The 23,496-nt window shown below is 34.5% G+C and overlaps 1 protein-coding gene across 1 annotated transcript; it reads left to right on the top strand.

The window, feature by feature from the left end:
- Positions 1-6,984: 6,984 nt before the first annotated feature.
- LOC113497399 lies at positions 6,985-23,480 on the top strand. The gene is made up of 26 exons (XM_026876943.1): positions 6,985-7,179; positions 7,459-7,765; positions 8,123-8,311; positions 9,063-9,142; positions 9,639-9,832; positions 10,104-10,218; positions 11,285-11,499; positions 12,044-12,237; positions 12,530-12,665; positions 12,976-13,162; positions 13,373-13,515; positions 14,156-14,267; positions 14,388-14,641; positions 16,714-16,918; positions 17,222-17,510; positions 17,762-17,938; positions 18,102-18,181; positions 18,289-18,482; positions 19,291-19,405; positions 19,708-19,922; positions 20,182-20,369; positions 20,788-20,908; positions 21,191-21,374; positions 21,949-22,091; positions 22,451-22,559; positions 23,262-23,480. The coding sequence occupies exons 1-26, from the start codon at positions 7,002-7,004 to the stop codon at positions 23,324-23,326; spliced, it is 4,389 nt and encodes a 1,462-aa protein (XP_026732744.1). The 5' UTR covers positions 6,985-7,001; the 3' UTR covers positions 23,327-23,480.
- The last annotated feature ends 16 nt before the right edge of the window (positions 23,481-23,496 follow it).

Here is a 23,496-nt window from a genome sequence, read left to right as displayed (position 1 = left end):
TACCTAAAAAGACTTTGATATTTCTGAACAAAAGTACAAACAATTAACTTAATTTTCAAACATTATACATATCTTTTTCAAAATTTTCAGTCTTAATCATCTGTTTCGCGATCAGCACCAATCAATCATTATATAAGCTCGTGGCTAAACGGGCTCCTGTAGAGCTGGCTGGTGGACCTTGCTTCATATACAAAACTACGCAAATCCAAGTATCATGGTATGTCACAGATATTTTTTTTTAATGGGTTTTTTAATCTTCTTAACAATGGTGAATAACGTGTATTAGCACTTTTAACAGTCAGGCATATTATTTTCCGAGCGTAACGCGTATTTTTATATATGTCAGGTCCTTTGCCGACGTAGTTGTCTACATGGATCCTTATAAGTGCATACATTAAGTGCAGCTGACTTGCGGCCAAATAGTAAAACCTGACAGTTACTCTGTGTTATTAACTTTTGAATTTAGAAAGGGAATGAACTCAAAAATGATTGCCCTAATATAAATTAAACTATGAAAATTTAATTATTCGCAAGACTTTTATTACATTTTCAGTGCATCGGGCAAGAATGGTACTTAGCAATCGAAGTCCAGCTGCACGTTATATCACCAATAATCTTATTCTGGGTACTATTGGGCATCGAAGAAAATCGTATGGGGAGCACTTTTTGCTGGCCTACTCGCAATCCTAGCAGCTTCTACCACATACATAAAGGAATTTCCAGCTGTTATGATGACTAGGTAAGGAATTTTGTAAATGGTTAATTAAATGACCTTAATAGACAAATCGAATTATGACGTTGGTTTTAGAAGATGGATTGATGGAATGTTTTGGACAGATGAATCAGTAAATCATTTTCTTTTCTGTCACGGGATAAGTTCATGGGAAATCAATGGGTGAACAATAAATGATAATTTTGCAATACTTTTTCTATTTCTAGTGATATAGTGAGGAGACAGGACTATTTAACGAACTACTACATAAATACATTAACTCGAGGTTCCCCATTTGTCGTGGGTATGATCTTTGGATATCTGGTGAAGACTACGAAGCTGCGCTTGTCAGAAGTACGTACGATACAATATTATAATTGTATTGCTTGTGAGTGTGAGTGAACAGGGAGAGTTTGGTTCTTATGCGTAGCAATGGATTCCAATTTTCTATATGACATAGATCTGGCTTCTAATCACGAAAAAGAGGTATACAAACAAGTAACACTGCTGGTCGTTTTACTAATTTCATAATAATGGCCCATTTAACTGAAATCAATGGCACCAGATCTCAACATTACTCTGAATATTCATTTTCAGACGCAAGCCGTCTGCCGTTGGTTACTAGCCTTATCCGTGTCAACGTTTATCATGTATACTAACTACCCTCTGTCCCTCTGTTACCCTCAAGCCGAATTGGGATATTAGCAAACAAGTTTTGGACAGTTTCTACAATTCCTTCCTCAGACCTAGTTTCGCTGTGTTCATTGGAAGTCTAATATACTTATGCGTGAACGGGTATGGATGCAAGTAAAAATCCATATTTAGCAGTAAGAACTCCAAAACCAAAAAGTCTTTTTCTTCAAAAGTTAGTAACTTAAAGTTAGGGACTTAAAATTTTCATTAAGTCTTAAATCGTAAAAAGTATTTACATTTTCTTAACTCTTGTTTGTTTATTTTTAGTATTATTTCAATGTCTAACATTCGCGTAAACCTAAGAAACCATTTTGTTTACTTAAGTTTACTGGTGATAAGTACCGGAGTTGTTAGTCACAGGATACCCATTGGTTGTGGTTTCTTGAAACGACAAAGATATTAATTGATGTTCTTTCATGTTGAGTAAAAACAGAACACAGTATTTCAAGTAAAATTAGTATTTTTTAATTCCAGGTCCAATAAACTGGTTCTTATCTCTAAGATTTTGGAAGATCCATTCTCGTTTGTCGTACGGGATCTATTTGTTCCACTCTGCACTGCAGGTGGTCGTCAACTATACTGCTATATCACCAGTTTTGTTTTCTGTTGGCTTAATGGTAAGCATACACAATCATGCACGTCATTAAGGAAATGTGTTTAAATCTATATACAAGCTGATGTCTGCACCCGACGAAGTCGAGTTCTGCTTCAGATAAATAAAAATTGAGTTGGTAGTCTAGAACTCGACACTACCGCTGATCATACAATGGGAAACAGCAAGAGTTGAATCATGCTCGATCGGCAAAATGGATTGTAGCTCCATTTTCATCAGATACGATAGTACTATTCCAGAATATTTACAAATTCGAATCAAAATCAAAAGTAGAACCAAACCAGTTTCGGGATATGCTTTATAGTCCTATGTCAACATATACAACACATTCTCTAGACCCTAGAGACGTGTAACACTTATTGTATTTGTATGTATGTGTACAACTACGTGAGATGGTATTGTCTCTATTAAATAGAAATCAAATATTAAGCTAAAAGCTGGTCCTTTTCATAAAAGAAGGAAGCAAACAATGTAATTGAATAACGAGTAACTTCACACCATAATAATATGTTGCCTACCGACACTAGACAAATATTTAAAAAAGACGTTTTTAGGGAATTAATCATAGTGTAAACTTATTTTCTACGTCAAATGTTAGTTTCAAAGTAAAATATTTACATGTTTTATTTCTGACATTCAAGTTCCTCGGTCACTACACGATGGCGTTTATCGTTTCATTTTTGGCAACAATAATTATACATGCACCTTGTTCTACTTTGATCAAGCTACTACTAGGAGGAGGTAATTGTTTTCTAAATTCTGTAATTTGTATACCTAATTGGGCCAATGATCACTAAGTCTGGGTCTGCTGTCGTGGAAAAGAGACGCCGCCTTAAGTATTGTAGCTCGCTATCTCGCTTCTATAGCTGCATGTCTTCGTTTGAGGTCATCCCTTTTTGAATTTTCACTCTTTTTACTAAAAACCTTCAAATATTTTTCGGTGAACTATGTACAAAGCCAATCATACTAGAAACAAACAAAAAAAGACGAATTCATAACCTCCTCCTTTTTGAAAGCGGATGAAAATTAAGCAATGTAATCGTTTCTTGGAAAAAGTTGTTTCTACTCATGACTTTGGCTTGATTTTCACTACCGGAAATGTGATATTGCTTCGCCGACACACCCTGTAAGTGTATACTTAATATTTATAAATAGGTACTTAATTGTATTAATATTGAATTATGTTCATTTTTCCCAGGAGTGAAGAAACCACAGATCCCTGAAACAAATTTTGAGGCATCGAAAAAGAATGACATGAGACAATCGAACTGAGATACAAGAAGCCCATGCATTTATTAAGGAATCGACTCAAATTAGACTTATTTTGAAAAATAAATACAAAAACATTAAAAACTATGATTGTTGTTTTGTGTGTAACTTTAGTTTTTATTATAACTATGTAAATACCATAGGAAGTGAGGAATTTGCAAAAAATACCATATTAAAAAAACTTTCCTTAAACTCTTTTACGTGTGGAATTGAAATTTGCTACCATGGGTCCATCTCAACCTAACCAACAGCTAATCCAGACTGTTTATATTGAGGTGCTAGTCACTAAGACGTGTTTTTTATTTAAAAAGCATTAAGTTGTGGACAGAGGTATTACGAACATAATTAATCTAAGACTATATTTATTGGACTTCCATTAATTATGGAATTCCATTAATTATCCATAAATTACATTCTGCATATTATTATTTAACAAGTTTCTAATTTATGTTACGTAACGCCAAAGGTTCTAATGACAGTTATCGAAGTGATTTTTATCAAATGTTCGAAAACTCGCATCAGTTGAGCACATATTAATTAATGTTCATGAAATATCTCAGATACATCCACTAGTACCAGCTAATTACCGAACCGTTCAAGCTGATCGTACACAGGAGACCAGTACGAATACGTAGAGTTTTAATACGGTTTACGAACCAGGAGCAGGTCGCGTATCCCTCGGGGCTAAAAATCGAAGTTTAAGTGTCTTCGGTTTGACTCCGTTTTAAGAGCCTATACGGTCTTTCCATCTTGTTAATACCCAAAATGACACCTTAAGTAAAATTAAAAAATCAATCAAAATGAAAAATCGATAATTATAAATTAAGCTACAAAGTTGCGCTATTCGAAGTCAAAATTCACCCACTCCTTACCGCATCCTAAGTGCTCTAGCTGTGGTGCAGCAAAGTCCACAGCAAGGCGCTTTCCTCTTTCAATTTAAATACATTTCTTTTTCAAATAAAAAATAATACTATTTATTAAAAGGGCCATCTAAACTAGTTTTACTTCTAGGTCTACACAAAACACTAAGAGATTTTGAATTACAAAGTAAATGGTACCTGAATACGTCATGTCAGTATCCATTGAGCTGTTTACGCGTAATGAAGACTGATCACATTAAAAACATAAGCAGGATATGCGAGATGATTAGAATCACTATCATGATTGAAATAAAGATAATCTTGTGTTAGTTGAATATGACAGAGATAATTACAATAAACACTTGAGCATAAATGATTGATTTATAAAGCAGATTGACGTCAGTGCCTATTAAAATTGATTTTGTCGTAAAAATTGTTTACCCAATTTTGTTTGACATAAATGTATGTTTGGGAAATGCCAGTATGTATGGGGGTAAATAAATGCTACCATTGCTTGCTCACAACGACCAATTAAGACCACTTGATGGTCAAAATTAGGATAGGTTGGTTCCTGATTGACAAATCTACTATGTATTTATTACTAGCGTGTAGAGGTAGAGGGTAGAGAGATGGTAAGCGGTAGCGGTTATGACTCTGAGTCGGACTTTAAGTCAACTTAAATCGGGCAAACCAAATTAGTCCTCGAAATGGTATGGTTTTTGGTGGCCTCGGATTTAGGACTCTAAGCATTTTTTGGCTTCTTCAGGTCCCCCTAGACGCGATGACCCTGAAATTGCTTAATCTCATTAATGGTTAATCCACCACTGCTTGCAGACTTCATTATTTTGTGTGTCGGCCAGGGCCGGATCTAGGGGCCCAGAGGCCTCGAGGCCTCCAGGCAACAATGGTGTGGGGGCCCCCTTGGTTCAAGTTATTTTCATTCAGTAAAAAATTTATCGAGCTTTTTTTAGATGCATACTGTCAATAATGTGGGCTTCTACCGTGGTTTCATTTTTTCTTTTTCATCTTGAGTGCTGGGCCCCTAGTCATAGTGGTGGGCCCTTGGTCATAGTCACAGGCCTAAAGTGCCTTATGTATAATGCGGCACTGGTGTCGGCTGATAAAAACAAGAGCGTGATAAAACATGAATACCGATGTAGCTGATTGCATTTGAGCAATTAACATTGCAGACAAAAATACCTGTTAAATTCCGAAAAACAAATTCATTTTGATAATCAAATAGTTGTAGACGTCATTGATAAAATGCTGCTCACTTTGATGGAATTTTTTATTCCCATCAATCACGATTCTTTGAACGGTCCATAGGAATGTTAAAAATAATTTTGTTTCAAAACAGTAAAGAGATGTAGTACTTTCAGAAACAATATAAAGGTGTAAAACAAAACGTTTATTATTTCCTACTACGGGGTCTTTAATAACCTTCTAAATTGTCAAAGTTTGTTGAAAAAATACTTGATCAGACCATTGTTGAGATGATGGTTGAAACAATAAGAATCATTATCCGCTTTTTAATTTTAAAATACTAACAATATTTCCCAACTGGTAGATAGACACTAGAAACTTAATCCCTACTAATATTATAAATGTGAAAGTAACTCTGTCTGTCTGTCTGTCTGTCTGTTACGCTTTCTAAACCACTGAACCGATTTTAATGAAATTTGGTACAAAGATAGAGTTGACCTTAAGAAAGAACATAGGATAGGTTCCAGGTTTTTATCCTGGACTTTTGAAGAGTTCTCTTGGAAACGCGATATAACCGACGCCTCGGCGGGTGAAGCCGCGAGCGAAAAGCTAGTGAAAAATAAATCACTCCGTATTTGAACCACTTGCCAATTGCAGCCAATTTCCCTGGAAGTAGAGCTTTTTTTTAAGATTCTACTCAAAATCTCAAGGCAGGTCCACAAATTGTTGAGGCGAGGAGGCCGACGCTCTTTACACGTCGGCCTCCACACAACTCGAGAAAGTGACCTACCGGCATGCATTACTGGCCCGGTGGAAGCTCGCGGTCACAAAAACGCGGATGACGTGGCACGGCGGTTCAGGATTAGTCAGTAAAAGTCTGACACTACCCATTCCCTTCCCCGAGCGAGTGGGTCTACAGTTCATGAGGATTCCACCGCCACCTTAACTAAAAAAAGGTCCACAAATTGTATTACTTATCAGCATTAAATTGCTGCAGAACGAAAACGCTACGAGTATTTTATCTCTAATATAATCAAGTTTTAATACATTGTTACTACATTATCTGATGTGCGTAGGTATTTCTGTTATCCAAGAGAAAATTAGGAATTATACTTGATGTAAAGGCTTATTATCCGAAGGCAAATCACGAGATACGAATATTGCGATTTTTATCAGAATAACAGGAGGTTTATTCTAAACTAAGTTACAATTTAATTTAATTTTAAAGGTTAAAGATTACAGATTTTGGTAAAATATCCAGATATTTTTGAAGATCGGTTCTTTACTTGGAAATAGAAAACATTTTCTAAGAAACTCATAGCATATTCTGAACAAAACTGGTTTTCCTATGCAATTCTTGATCGGCTGATATCGATAAAGCTGCATTTTTATTATAATGCCGTAGCTTTAAATACGGACTTCATTCTGTCATGGATGTATCACTAATGGTTCTTGAGGCTTCTAAGTCGCAGCATGTTGATATACATAATAAATGCAATTTTTATATCCATATTCTGACTTTATTGAACACAAAAAAATTTGCAGAATTACACTTAATAATGATGTGAATATTCTCGATAAGCTTTTGATCAAAATTTGAAAATTACCTGCAGACAAATCAAATCGTGAGAATCAGTCTACAACGTCCACGATGGGGTGTAAAGTGGCCTTAGTGTTATTGTTAATTAGCTTAATAAATTTTAATGTATGTGCAAGGGAGGTTAGGAATAGAGCGATTAATGAAACGTTTTTGGAAGAAGTGATTGATGCGGAAGAATGTGACCGACAAATAAGTGTTATTAAAGCAAATTCCATGCTTCTATTCCAGTGTAAGTAAAATTATTCATTATATCTTAAAAGCGTTTAATAGTCTAGGAGACATTATCGCACCTTTGTCGTTTGACCCTTCGTAGACTAGTAGTTTTGTTTTTGTGGGGTTTCATAAACTTTCAAGTCACATGCCCAAGACTATCAAAATAGAACGAACGTTTTGTGGATCACACAATTGGTTGTCCTACGTGAGATCGAACCTGCGATTTTATTTAGACTTTATTAATCAAAATAGCTTGTTATTGAAATGTAATAACGATACTTAATATAATTTACAGTTTTGGATGCTGGGGCTAGGATTCCAAAAGGCATATTAACAGGCAATATGGTAGACCTGGGGAACTACCATCAGTGTTTAGGGATCGATCTTCAACTGGAACAAATGCACATTCAAGGGAAATATTGTTCGATCCTGGTTCCCTTTAGTCAGAACGTTACATTACCACTTCCGAGCAATTTGCCGTTCGATCCAAGTGCTTTACGAATTGATGAAGAAACCGCTGCTCAGATAGAAGAGTTTCATATGAGACGGAAAAATATGCGGATGTTCAGTGGAGATTTTGATGATTTTGAAGACGATTTAAGGTAAGTTGATTAATTTAATTTCATTAATTGGCATGCTTCCAATCTGGACCCAAAACATGAATCCGCCAAGACTTTCACATGTTCCCTGGAGGAACCAAATATGACCTGTTACTTTTTATACAGAATTTTTTGTACATTTACGCTATTTATAGTATAAATTGGTCTTAAAAAAATGTTTCTTGTTTATAGGAACAGAAGCTCCGTTTTCCTCCTTTATGCTTATTTTATTCTATTTTAGTTTCTCATTGTGGCTTCCTGATATTTAATAGTTTATAATCTACTACTATATTCTAACCGTATATATGTTTACACAAAACAATTAAGTTGTAAAATTTGGATTAAAAATCATTTTCTCAGTTACAGATCGACTCATCCACTAGCAAATGCTGTTTTTCGACTTGGTGTGTGTATTCCCAAGCCATGCACAACAGAACAAGCTATTACCTCATTGATCGTCAATGTCACAGAAATTGGGTTTCAATATACAGACAGCTATTGTCGTCTACTTGGAGATAAGCCATTCGTACCAGCTGATGTAGTAGCAATGTAAGTAGGCAACTAGCATATTGATTTTTGGCAAATAGGCTTTCACGAAAATAGCGCGGGTAAGGTTGGGGATGGTTCGGTCCCCGTGTAGGTCAAGCATTTGCGCGATCCACGAATGCTTGTTCTGAATCTGGGTGATTTTGTGCACGTTAATTGTATTAAATGATTTAACGGTTTACTCACGCGTATTTATCGGGGTAGCCCGACTAGTTTCGGACCAAACCGGAATCCTTAATCATGAGCAGACGCGGCGGGATCGCGAGTCGAACGTTGTGTATGTTTAATAATGAATCAGTCTCACGATAGTTATTATAAAAACGTTAATTGTATGTTTGTGGAACACCCCATGACACAAGAATTAAATTCCTTAGTACGGGAGTCGTTTTTAAATAATAAAAAAGGGTATAAGATCTTATAACTGCTTTTATTTTGAAGTATATTTTCTGGAATTCAAATAAACATCAATCACTCATAAGAGCAAATAGCAACGCTTTTGACCTTAGCATACTTTAGCAATCAGCCTAACTGGTTCCGGCTTTATCTATAAGCTTAGCAACACAGCACGTGACTCTTGGAAATTGAATTCTGATTCTTGGTTTTTGAATGGATTATGCAGATATGAAGATTACGTGTTATCTCTTATTAATGATATAATGCAGCTGAAGTGATACCCTATCGACCTTATAAACAGACTCGTAGAGAAGCAAGCAGCTTATCATCTAATATTTGTTCTAATCTTCTATTTTTCCAGATCCATTTTTGCATGCCTTGGATTTTTGACTCTGATAAGTACGTCGTATGATCTCTTCTATCGCTTCGTATTTAAAAAAGGTGACGAGTGAAATCTTTTTGACAAAGCATTATTCATAAAAAAATATTTAATCTAGTCTAATTAATCAATCATTTTATTGTTTTACAGTCAGGCGACTGAAGAACAATAAAATGATTGATGATTGATTTAGTTAAGTACATGTATAATAACTACGGCTTTAAATAAAGATAAAATTTGTTCGGCCACCTTGCATTCCGACAAATTTCTTTAAGCCAAACCTCAAAAGATAAAACGTGTTACATTTAATTCGAAAATATGAAATGAAGAGTAAAATAAAGGGTAATTTAAAATTCATTCATTCTCTTTTCGATTCTCAATAAGATCAGGTAACACGTATTTTAAGGGTGTTCACTGATTATATCTGATACTAAGCCAACTGTTACCGAGTTTACGATTCATTCATGTCTGCCAATATTGGTATCTAATATGAATATTTCTGGACTTGCTTTAAAGGATAATCTAAAAATGTTTCATTGGATTTTTTATAATTTTCAGATGTTAAACAACAGAGTGTTTTGTGTCGTTCATTCTCTGTATACACGAATGGAAAAATATTATCAACATTCAATTCGAATCCTGGTAACTTGAAGTGTCTTGATGGAATAAGAACCTTGGCCATGATATGGGTCGTTCTTGGACACTGTTTCCAAACAGAAGTATTCATAGCAAATCCAATGGATTCAAATGTGGTAGGTACTTTCGTCTTTCTTGTATATTACAAAGACCTTCACGATTCAAGGTCAAATCTATGATAATGAAAGTCGGTATTAGCTACTTTATTGTCAATTCTGATTGAAATCTAATCAGTCTATAAAAAGAATAGATAATTTATGAATGTCTATCTATATAATTGACAGTGTAGAAATCAGATTGTGATATAATAAATTAGTATAGTTTCGATGTTTTATATTCTTGTTGCATAACATTAGTAGAAGTAGCTAATGAATTCATGACTTTTAGTGGATGTTATCTGGCAAAGCATTATGGATTACTATGGCTCCGATTACCGTGGATACATTCTTCACTTTGGGTGGCATTCTCCTCGTCTATACGTCTGCTGCGAAAATGAAACAAGGTATATTTGAATTCCTTTTGGTTCATCAAACGTTATCGTTATCGTAAAACATTCAGATTGTATGGTTGCTCTTGTAATGATTGTGAACTTGTACTTAGGTCGCATAGATCTCTATACCTTAATCTTTATTTTTGGTCCAGTTTAATATCTAAATGAAATTACAATGGTCTACAAATCATCTGAGAATCAACATGTTAATTTGTATTTATGCCCAACATTCATAATTATATAAATTATTTATCTTGTGGTACCATTTACTTTTACCGTATTAGTGACATTGAAATTGTTTTACGCTTTGTAACGATAAAATATTTATTCCTTCACCTTCTCGATGGAAAAATTCATTGACAAACAATTTTATTATCATTCTTATTGATCTGATTGCTGCTATCGAATGCGTAAATTAATCGATTATGCCAGCTTCTAGTTTCGTTTGGTATCTTCCGTGTGTAGATTTATCCAACATTAAATGCTCCACTGAAGACAACATGAAATGATCTGGTAGAAAGCTCTTGATAAAGGTTCAATTCCAAGAAAATATCAATTTGCGTTGGTCAATATCTATTTAATCTTCAATTCGCGGGCTGAAGTGCATTTTAATCTCTGATTAACAGGTAATAGCGCTTATATCGTCATTAATTGTTTCTAAGGGTGGTAATCATTAATTACCATACGTACTTTCTGGTTTGATATCATTTTTATAGAGTTGTTATCGTTAGATTGTAGGTATTAACAACATGGGATTATTCCAAATTCGACATACCTTGATTTGATTTAAATTCAACACCTGCTATCAGTCAAAACGAATGTTTCGATTACCGCATGGAATGTGGATGAATGTTTCTGTTTTTTTTTTGCCTCGCGTGGAACTGAAGACTTTCTAGAGAGATTAATAGGATATTTTAACGCCATCATACTTCAAACTTAACAAAACGAGCTAAATGTCTATCTGTCATATTAACAAAAAGTCTTAAGAAGCGATATTACTTATGTGGCTTAAAGTCTTAAAAGAAAAACAACTAATTTACTACTAATTTAAATTCTAACCTCAAACGTTTTGTTTCAGGAACCTTCCTAAGAAGTCTGCACTGGTTTTATTTGAATAGATTCATGCGAGTGACACCGTTGCTCGCAGTGGTTGTTCTTCTCCAAGCCACGTACTACAACACTGTTGTAGACGGGCCTCATTGGGTCCAAGTTTCTAATTGGACAGACAGATGCAGGATCAATTGGTGGTCGACAATATTTCATGTGCAGAATATAGTGAATCCTAGGAATATGGTAAGAAGGCTGTGAATTTTGACAAGAACGACAGTAAGCTTGTGATGTCCTAAAAGTATTTTTGTCTCTACATACCTGTTGACAATAACAGAGATAGCATGACTATGACTATTGCATTGTTCATGAATACGATTGTAAGGGATGTTGAATAAGCACTGAGCAAAGATACCGCTGACATCTAGTGGATGATATCAGAACTTCGGTGCTAAGCATCGCTGTTGGTGGTGTTGTCCTAAAAGTCGCGTGAAGCGATGGCGCTGTTTTAGCATTGAGTGTTCTGGGAACCTTTTTTGATGTGTCGCTACTGTGTTTATATACTGAGTTTGTTCACGCTGTCTGTCACATAGTGGCGCTGTTACGCTTACTTCATTACCTTCCGGCCTTCCGTATGTAGTTTTGCTGTCTGTAAAAAAATAAATATGTCTGCCTTTCCTTATGGATATTGCATACATAATCAGAATCTCAAGATCAAAATCCAGATGAATTAAAAAAACACAAGTCTTATTTTTTCTTTACTATATTATCATTGTTTTTATCGTTTCAGTGTGTCCCTCATTCCTGGTACGTCGCTATTGACTTCCAGCTTTACGTATTATCTCCAATAATCCTCTACTGGGTCTTTTCTGGCAAGAAACACATGGCATGGGCGGCTCTATTAGCTGGATTACTATCGGTGATTGTAGCGTCCACTATATTTAGTTTCCATATCGCTGTACCAGCTGGTACCCTTGTTCCGAGGTAATTGAATTATTTAAAGTATCATATCTTAATCTTAATTAATATAAAATACGGGAAAGTTGATATCCCGTTTCATTTAATATACAGTGCACTTATGAAACGCTGTTAATTGGAAGGTATCCAATGTATTCTTATTATTCAGACGGTGCAACATAACAAGACATGAGTTTAAATTCTTGCAGTACTGTATTTGTATTACAGTAATAAATAAATAAATATAAATCAATCAGCCCAGCATATCAGCTAGGAATGGCGATGGTACTAACGAGTTTGTTTTTTTTTCTCTTTATAGTCGGCCTAATGACATGTGGGACTACTTAGCGTTGTATTACTTCAACACTCTCACTCGAGCTTCCCCATTCTTCGTTGGGCTTTTGTTTGGATATGTACTCCATCTCTACCGCAAGGAAAAAATGCAAATTCCTTGGGTAAGTTTGAGGTTGCAAAGTCCGAATTAATGAAAGGTGTAATTTTAAATGAATACTTGCTTATTATTAATAGGATAATAATTATAATCAGCCTTAACCTAGTGGGGCGATTTGTGATGTAAGTTAGTACAATAATATAATATTCAATGATTAAGATGAGTTCAGCACGTAAATGAGTAAAACATTTTTTTTTTTATTTAATTTATATTAACAACTCAACGATGATAGAATGTATTTTTTACAATGAGATTTCATGGAGTCGTGTCGTGTCAAAAATGAAACAACATGATGTTCTTCTGCTTCTTTACAGTTCGTGGCCATCTTTTTCTGGCTCTGCGCCGCTGGAGTAGTAGCAGGCATTGCTTACTTTACATACTGTATCAAACAAGTAGACTGGGACAATCAGCAATGGGATAACATCATGAATTCTTTCATGAGACCGGTGTATGCTGTGGCTTTATCGTGGATGATTATCGCCTGCGTTCATGGCTACGCAGGTAAGGAAAAAATAATTAAACCAAAACTCGTGCCCGCGTTCCAGACTTCTTATAAAATTTAAAATATAACGTGAATGGCCAAGTTAAAGTGTGTATTTCCAAAAGTTCAATTTAATGTCGAAAAAAAAAATTGGCCGATTTTAAGAACTAACTTAATGATGCTTTTTTATATCGGGAAACTTTCTTAAAAGTCCGTTTGTTTGTTTGTAGGACCGATCAACTGGCTGCTGTCACTTGACATGTGGAGGATGCCTGCTCGTTTGACTTACGGAATTTACGTATTCCACTTCGGTTTGATGACTACCCTCAATGCTTCTGCAATAACACCTTTCTATTTTAGTGTACCCAGAGTTGTAAGTATCTTATGTTCTTACTTATCTCTTCTTCTTCTAATATATAAAATTCCCGTGTCACTATGTTAGTTACCGTACTCCTCCGAAACGGTTCGACCGATTCTTATGAAATTTTGTATACATATGGGGTAGGACTGAGAATAGAACAACATCTATTTTTCATACCCTTGAGTGACAAGGGTTGCCCACACTAAAATTTATTATTTTATTTTTTGGACGAAAATGTTTGTTTTTTTTTTTTTTATAATGTAGCATTAAAAAATACATCCTACTAGATATAATTTATCAGGCAAAACGACGTTTGCTGGCTCAGCTAGTAAATATATACAATGACGGATTTAATGGCAGAGGCATTCTCTACCAGACAACCAAGAAATATGTAGGTATACTAACAAATATAAAAGACAGTCTATACCTACTATAATTACTTCATCTCTTTTCGGGATTCTTATATTTATTGGACGATTACATAGAGACTCAGGACCTACTCGACGAAGCTTTATTTATCTTTAATCAATGATGAGATATCACTATAATGCATTACTAATCTATCAGGCATCAATTTCACCCATTCGCGAATTTTATTTAAGTGTCTGCTTATCTTAATACGATACAATTAATTACGCTTTTATTTCAACAGGTGTTCAAGTTCCTTGCACATATGACCTTGGCAGTACTTGTGTCATATTTCTTCACACTATTAGTCGATACTCCAGTGTCAGTATTATTCAAATTGCTTATGGATGCCGCAGGTATGTAAAAAGTTATCATGATTTTACTTACTTTTAGAATATTCATTTCTATTACCAAAAAACAATCGAAATTTGGTCTTCGCAAAATCTAATTGATAAACTTGTTTCTTTTGCCTTCAGCTAAGAAGAATAAACCAGCCGCAAAAGATCAGAAAATTGAAGATAACACGAAAATCGACGAAAAACCTGCGTTGAACCAAAATATTGAAAAAATTGAAGGTTCAAATCCTGATCTCAATAAAGTAGATGAAAATAATTTAAATGATGTAGAAAGTGAGCCAGTTGCAGTTTCCAGTGATATTAAGGAAGAACCTAATGTCGTTCGTGTATCTGATACTGGAGTACATCTAGATGCCAACGTACCTGATGCTAAATAAATTTAGGATATAAGAGTGAATGAGATCTGTAAGAACTAAAACACTATTTGTAAGTATAAATTAAAAGACGAAAATAGTGAAATAGTATTATATATGATAAGTACAAATTAAATTATAACACGGATGTGGTTTTATTTTATTCAAGTTTAAGTATCAAAAACAGTCGTTTTTGAGATAAACAACTCACAAGATATCGATTATGAAGCCGTTCAATAAGTAAAACACAAAATTAATAAACTTGTATATCATTGTTAATAGGCATGTTAATAATTTAATTCATTATTATACCTATTCAAAAGAATAGTTGTTAATCTCCATGATTTTTTTGTCCGATATTTATTAGTCAATTACTGAAGTAAAAATATGATTGTGAGTCATCTTGATTTATAATATACTTGAAAATTTTTACAAAGGCGGACTCATGCCTGGTTTATTCTCTACCAGTCAACCATAGGGTGACGAAGAGATATCAAGAAGAATGAGCATTGGTAAAGTGTGAAGTACACCTATATACAAAATATGTTTTTTTAACACATACGTGTTTTGCTAATTTTGTATCAGGTTAATCCTGATACAAAATAATATATGATATAATATGTTCATCCACGATGCATAAACCTAAATATTTTTAATGTTATGGCATTTTCACTGGGCCTCATTTGATTCTCGTACCTGACTATTAGTACACCCTAATTACTTTTATATCTGGGCGACTTTTCCATACTTATGACACTACATTAACCCTAAAACTTAGACCAGAGTACTGGCATTGGAGGCAGTACTAGGTAGGTACTAGTATTGGAGGCGAGTGTCTGAATGTGGGATAAAAAGCTGTCATATAAATGTGGGACGTGGACATGGGACGCATCCTTTCATCACGTTGGCATCACGTCGTCGTTGGCTTACGGCAAGCCATATGCTTATCGAACATTTTTGTATAATTTTGATAGAAATCTGCACTGGGACTTTGATGATAACGGTTCGATAGGAATGTACTGAAATAACATTATTCCAAGTCTATTTGTCTGAGATTTTTATGGATTAGGTTTTTTCATAAGTGAGTCTTATTCCTATTCTACAAATACAAAATACACCTTTTCCAACGGACTAAATTTATCAACCATAAGTCAAGCATGGTAAAATGCATATATTTAAATACGCTTCCTTTGTTGTTGATAGTTTTTTTTACATGAACTCGTTCGGTTTTTCTGACTAATATGCATGGTGTCTTCGGCGGCAATTATTTTCAAACTATTCTGTAATATCTGAATTGACTATGATGTTATGCGTCTTTAATGGTTAGTCATAATCTGTGTCTTTGTCACTGAAATGCTTGCTTTTTTAAATAAGATCGCCATGTCTTACAGTAATATTATTGTGGGTGATAGGGAAGAGAGATGTCGCTCTACGCCGTGTACGCCGTGTGTTATACTGTCTTGCATCGACAACCAGGTCGTGTGCAAAACGTAGTTGATTCAGTTATAATTACATACCATTTTTAGGAAATATCAAACAGAAAATAGCACGAAACGGAGGCAGGGAATACATTGCAAACTGGTTTAGCCGAATTCTGGACATATACCGGTGAAGTGTAGAAAAAACCGTTCTAGATTGCTTTAGTCAATAACAGCTTATTTTGATCCGGCATACTCCTAGGCTTTTTCAAGAAGTGAAAATACAAGTTGAATATCTTCAAGAAAAAAGATAATTAATGAGGGGTATCATCAATACATCCCCACCCTGATTATATATTATGTATAATTTCATGAAAAATTAGTAAAAACAATAAATTTACCTGAGGCTTGTACAAAAAACGAACTATTAAAGTAAAAAGATATCAATATTCTCACATGAGATTGGAAGTGGACCTACTAGGTCGGGGATAGATAAAACTTGAAAAACAATTTTCATTCGGAATTATTAAATAATATTTTGAATGACTCACAATCTGAGTAATGAATTAAGAATAGATGAATGTAATAGTAAGATAAGATAGGTAATCATCAGAAATCTGTTTTGGCTTTTGTGTATATAACACGAGTTTCATTTGAATATGCATTATTTTGTAATGTGAAGCCGTAAAGATGACGACAAAAAATATTTTACTTTTAATTTTAGTTGAAATCATATCATTAACTTTAGTCAGTGGCCATCTTAATTTACCGGTAAGAAATGAAGGTTTCGATAGTGCTTTATATGAAGAAGTATTGGACGAAGAGCTATGTGAAGAACAATTAGGTTTTATCGGAAACAATACTTTATTGGCAGCGTTTTGTAAGTACTAAATTTGTGTATGTATTTAAATAAAAATGAAAACTTACTGATTTTAATACACGATGCATGTAGTAAGTAACACATAACTTAGAATCGGTAAAAATGCAATAAGCAAAATGAATTAATTAATTACATATCAGAAGCTTTCTGAAGGTCTCTGTAGTTTAAAAGTCGTGACTGTCTAATATTGAGACCAAATGTGGTTGTAACATTACAGTGCTTGGTAATATCTATGATTTTGGTGATCAGTTATTATACGATGCTCCAACAATTTTGAATTTAACATGTTTTTTTGTCCCACAGTCGCTGATGCTGGCTTTAGAATTCCGAAAGGTATTTTGGAGTTTAACAATTTAGATTTGGGAAACTATCATCAATGCATTGGTTTGAATCAGCAGCTACCAACTTCTGAACTTCAAGGGAAGTACTGTATGATACGAGTGCCTTTAGATCAAGAATTTAACTTCCCAATCAGTTATGGAGACACCAGTTTTGATCCAAAGCTGTTGTCTTCGAATGAAATGAAAAAGATTTTGGAAGAGAACGACGCAATAAGAACAGAGATGCTTGCGATGTCAGGGGTGCATAGAAGGTAATTTTCAAGCACTAAAGATTATAATGTCTTATCACTATAATATGTTCGTGATTCTTCGGTTCCTACTTAAGTGATTATTCTACCATATTGGATTGGGTGGGCGCATACTACATTTATTTTTAGACCCAGTATCAGTGTTTTCTAGCTTATTCGAAAATCAGTATCATCGTATCATCGTATAAATCGTGATCCAGATGTAGATAATGATGTTTTTGTCCAAGGTCCTATAATTGTTGTTTACATTTCAGTATTTCCCCAGAGAGCCCGTTTTCCAGTTTGGTACTCAGACTGGCTGTCTGCATTCCACAATCATGTACGACTAAGCAGGCCTTGCAACTTTTTGATGCCCTAGGTCTCCAGTATACAGACGAATACTGCCGTTTGCCTAATGATAAACCTTGGGTACCAGCCGATACAGTCGCTGTGTAAGTAAATTTAATGTTTTTGGTCTGGTTTGTCTCTTTAAAAAAATAATAATCTCTATCTGGTTGCTAATTTGTGTTTCGAATTTTAAAATAAATAATTTTGTTTTAATTGTTGTTTTAATTTTTTATTGTAATTCCGTTTTAACCTCTTTTGTAATTACAGAGTTGCATTTTCAATTATCGGGTTATTAACCATACTGAGCACCTCTTACGACGTTTGGCAAACTGTGATTCTGAAAAATGGTGAGAAAATGTTTGACTTATGAGCAATTATTTATACGAAATAATTTGACCTTCTTAAGACATTTTAAGTATCGTGTTTCATGTCTCGTTTTCGTTTCATATTTCAGATCCTAAAACAGTGAGTGTTTTGGGCACCGCTTTTTCGGTGTACACAAATGGTCGTCGCGTCATGACGTTCACTTCATCTAGTGGCAATATTGAATGTTTGGATGGAATCCGAGCCTTAGCAATGGCTTGGGTATTACTCGGCCATACATTTTCCACAGAGACGACATGGCTTAATCCAATGGACACTGGCGTGGTAAACACCTTGTTTCTTATTAATTTGTTAGCTTTTGTCATTTATTGGGGTTTTAAAGTCACTTAGGACTGTTGTTTAAGGAAGCAAATTTCGAAGATTACCTACTTACAATTTATTGTTCCATGCGTTGTATGATTATCTACATGTACTCTATTGTAATAAGAACGAATTAAAGCTTAAACCACTGCCTAAAACTCTATAAAAAAATATTTTATGAAACATATGGTAGGCAATATTTCACTACGGTTCGGTACAACTCGTTATCTGGTCAATACAGTACATAAGTGCGTACCACCTCTAAATTACCTACGCTAATTACTTACATTAATCTTATCTTATTTGCACTATAATCAGTTTGTTGTGAACTCATTGAAATGAATATCCGTTTTAATCGATTGAATTTATCTACTTTATAAAGGTTCATGAGTACTAAAATGGTGATGGAAAATATTCAATAATATTTTTACGGCTGGTGAGACAGATTTAGTCGTATTAAGAGAAATAACAATTTTTGCTGCTTTATATTATTTAAAAAAAAAACTTTATTTTTATTATCGTTATAAGATATACCTATGTATAAAAACAGATTTAATTACAGTTTAAACTAATAATGCTTTGAATAATAATGGCATCGAGAACGGTGAATTGTTGTAATTTGTGATTTTGTTTTGTAAATATAAAAAAGAAAAATTAAGCAACCTCATTGAAAGGCTTTCTTTGCTTTCACTTTATGTGGAGTGGGCCTTTTGGTGATAAACAATATATTACGTAATGTTAATACTAAAAATGATTGTTTTTGTTTGTGCAGTGGGTGTCATCATGGCAAAGCATATGGATTGTCGGCGCGCATGTAACCGTGGACACATTTTTCACTTTAAGTGGTTTCCTCGTTGTTTATACCACAGCTGGAAAGTTTACTGGAAGTAAGTTATTGCTACTTTATTCTGACGTAGCTTTCCATATGAAGTTCATTAATACGGATAATGATTATTGATATTGATTGATTTGAAATATTTTAAGCCACGCGACATGTTGGATAACATGTTGAAAGATATGGCGAAACTGTTAACGTGTTGCGCTTCTATTGCTGGTCAATGCTTGCGTAGTTTGAACATGCTGTGCAACATGCCGCGCAATGAATGTTGTATAGTGGATAAAAGGCCTTCACAGGCAAGAGAACGTGATTTTCTTCACTAAAATTAATTTATTTTACTTTTTATTTCAGAACAATTGATCAAGAACGTTCACTTGTTTTGGCTGAACAGACTACTACGCATGTTCCCGTTGCTAGCCACAGTGGCGCTATTAGAAGCTTCGTTTTTGATGCGTTTTGGTGATGGCCCACAATGGGCCATCGTGGCTGATCATGCAGAAAGATGTAGAACTAATTGGTGGTCTACACTGTTGTACATACAGAACTATATGAATCCTTTGTATACGGTAAGTAGATATTTGCAGTTCAAATATTATTACTTTTATAGTAAGAGCAAGCTAATTTGAAACAACCCTGTTTTGTCTGATTTACTTAATCATTCATCACATATTTTGTAAAAACAACACATACACAAAACCGTTTTGTGTCCAATGAGCACCGACCAAATTGGTTTAGAAGTTTTGCTTTAATTATGACTAGAGATGTGTGACTGTCAGATTTTTGATACTTGGATTAATACTAAACTAGAATGAGTTATTTTTTCAGTGCATTGGTCAGACGTGGTACTTGGCGATAGACGTCCAACTGCATATCCTATCTCCCATACTCCTTTTCTGGGTACTATTGGGGAATAGGAGGATCGCCCTGACGTCACTGTTTGGTGGTTTAGTAGCTATCCTCGCAGCTTCTACTGCATACAACTTCATCAATGATTTTCCACCTTATATGGCCGGGTAAGAAATTGAAACATATTTTCTGACAGCTCGTAGCTCTACATTATTGCATTTGGTTTGAAAGGTACTTTTACCTGAAGATAAATCTATTGTACAAGGAGAAGCTGATTGTCTGACTTACTGTCATTTAATAAATTTTATCTGATTTCCAAAGCTGTTTCAATAAATTCACATAATTATTATAGCTCCTAATAATTATGTCTTTATGACCACGCGGACGAAGTTTCGGATACAGGTTATACAATAATAATACCTTTAACAATAAATTAAGGTCACTCTGTGTTACATTATTTCTTTGTGTTTCTACCAATGTTTTGTTCCCGGTGTTTTGCGACATTTTATTAAAAACGAAATTGACTGAAAAACTGTGGTTGATAGAGATTGTGTGTTTTAAAATAATATTTGAATTTATTTCCAGGCCAAGGACGCGAGATTACTTAGTGAACTACTATGTGAACACTCTAACGAGAGCGTCAGCATTCTTTGTCGGCATGATATTTGGATACTTCGTAAGGACGATTAAAATTAAAATGCAAAAGGTGTGTATTGAATTCTGAATAATACAGGGCAATTTTCAGGCGCGTTACGAAAAAATGATATAAGAGAAAATTTTGTGATTTTTCAAATTTAAACTGAACTTTATTGACTGTGTTGACTATCCATTTCCAGTTCTATTTTATTGTAATTAATTATTCTTTGAATGCAATTGAAAACTATTTTTTAATCAAAGATGTAAAACTTCTGTCAATGTGTAATGTGAAATATGTTTAATGATGATAAATGATGATACTTACTAATAAGCATTTTTCTAAATATTTCAGTGGCAAGTAGTCTGTATCTGGGTGGCAGCGTTATCTTTGTCTACTTTCATCATGTATACTAATTACCCGACCAGACAACCCGGCTTCACTCAGACCTCATCCAACCTCTTCAACTCTTTTATCAGACCGTTATGGGCACTTTTCATTGGCAGTATTATATACATGTGCGTGAATGGCTATGGAGGTACGTGGTATTATTTAAGACTGTAGTTCGTTAGTCGAGCCTATTCTGGAGAGTTAACCTCATATTTAAAACAGGAGAATTTGCTATTGAGAATTCATTGACGAGTTAATGAGACAAATATGACGCGATAATATATTGCATGAACGTATTGCTTACGCGATATTAAACAAGCCTTTTCCATCTATAAAATCGAGAAATATAGAGCTTCTAAATGCTCCGGCTTTGGTTCGTTCTTTCTGAGGACCTACCACTAGTTATAAGTAATAAATGTTTCTATAGAGATGACACAGAGACGCCGCTCATGCTGCATAGTACGCTGATATGCTTTCACAATTGTAATAACATAACTTTAAAAGGCGCTCTTTGGGCAATAGATAGACATACATATCTAAAGCACACACAACATTCAAACAGTAAGTGCGTGCCGTGAACGCGAACTTAGGACCTTTTGACTAAGAAGTCCTGCGGTCATACCACACACAGTTTCACTGACCTTGCTTGTGATATTTTGTATTGCTCATACCTATTTATAAGACAATGTTTATGTATTTTACATATTTCTGTTTTTTTTCAGGTCCGATCAACTGGTTCTTATCGTTAAGTGTATGGAAGATACACTCTCGTCTGTCATACGGAATGTATCTTTTCCACTCTGCAATGATGTTCGCTATCAATCATAGGGCAATAACGCCAATATATTTCAGTGTTAGTGCGATGGTGAGTACCTTGAATTAGACCTTTCAATTATGTAAGGAAGTTTTGTAAAAAGTATTCTTTTGCCAGCGTCCAGAAAGTAAAATTCGTCACGTAAATTGCAGCACGTCTAGTATGTTTGCTGTCTTTCATACTTACGACGTTAATAATGCAGTAATGAGCAAAATAACTGCATACGTCCGTATCGGCAAGAGAGCGGTTGAGTTGCATCGCTGACATGCATGGCTTAAAAATTGTGTATTATTATTTAAATGGCATGGAATCTTCCTGGGTAAATATAAGGCCACAGACTTTCTCATCTTAGGTTATATTCTATTCATGAAATTTGTGTCATTCGTTAAAGAACGCGTCTTTGCTTTCAGGTGTTCAAGTTCCTGAGTCACTACACACTTTCTTTCATCGTTACGTTTATTGCAGTATTACTTATAGACGCACCGTGCTCCACTTTATTCAAACTATTATTAGGAGGAGGTAAGCATAATAAAATTGATGGATGGATGATAGTAAAACGCACGTAGAACTCTAAACATGTTTGACTAAAAATATACTTTTTTATTGTAAGATTTTTTCCTCGCGTGGTAGTTTTTTAAGAATTGTTAAACATTCTAGCGTCTTTTTATTTTATAACTTTTACGTAACGCCATCTAGTTAAAAGGTAGCAAAGCTAATATTAAAGTTCTTGACATATGAAAAAAAGATCTTTGAAAATGAAAATACCTTTGTTCTGGTTGGGAATCGAACCCACGACCTACATAGCAGCAGTCAACAGGCTAGTCGTATGTAAAAACGATATGCTCATAACAAAATGAATATTTTGTTGTGTTATATTTTGCACAAACTATTTGAAGAACTTTCAACCGATCCCACAAACGCGTAAAGTTTGAGACAAAAATGTAGGTTAACTTTCGGGGACTTTAAGTGTGAGTCGCGCATGCGTACTGAAAGCTTCAATGTTTGCCAAATTAATTACACGCTGATATTTGACGCTGGGTGACGTTGTGCATGTCACATTGATTGATGAATCATTTTTTGAAAAATATTTTCGCTAGCGAACATTAAATTTTTAATGTTGATAATAACGTTTGTAATGCATCAGAGTTAATAGCTACCTTCGATAAAAATAACGTTAGTCTTTTTAAGTTTTAAAATACTTAAGAACTGTTTTTTTTTCAGGCGTCAAGAAACCTCAAAAGCAGGAAACGGATGTTGAATCCTCGAAGAAAGAAGCCTTAGAATAAACTTTGTAAATAATTAGTATATAATAAGATGGATACTATTTAGATATTATTGTAAATATGAATAATTTATTACTTTACTCACTATATGATTGCAGGGCACAGGCCGCTACTCATGCAATCAACCTACCTCAATTAATAAACAAGTTAAAAAATATATTTTTGGTTTTATT

Source organism: Trichoplusia ni, chromosome 9 (genome assembly GCF_003590095.1).
Source record: "Trichoplusia ni isolate ovarian cell line Hi5 chromosome 9, tn1, whole genome shotgun sequence".
Lineage (NCBI taxonomy): Eukaryota > Metazoa > Arthropoda > Insecta > Lepidoptera > Noctuidae > Trichoplusia > Trichoplusia ni.
Note: the sequence above shows the minus strand (reverse complement) of the source record. Positions and strands in the feature narration are given on the sequence as shown.

Bases quoted from the DNA above. Each gene is read 5' to 3' on its own strand.
- LOC113497399 (XM_026876943.1), top strand. From the start codon at position 7,002: ATGGGGTGTAAAGTGGCCTTAGTGTTATTGTTAATTAGCTTAATAAAT. The intron at 18,483-19,290 runs GTAAACACCTTG...TTGTTTGTGCAG, and splicing joins ATCCAATGGACACTGGCGTG to TGGGTGTCATCATGGCAAAG. The intron at 21,375-21,948 runs GTACGTGGTATT...GTTTTTTTTCAG, and splicing joins GTGCGTGAATGGCTATGGAG to GTCCGATCAACTGGTTCTTA.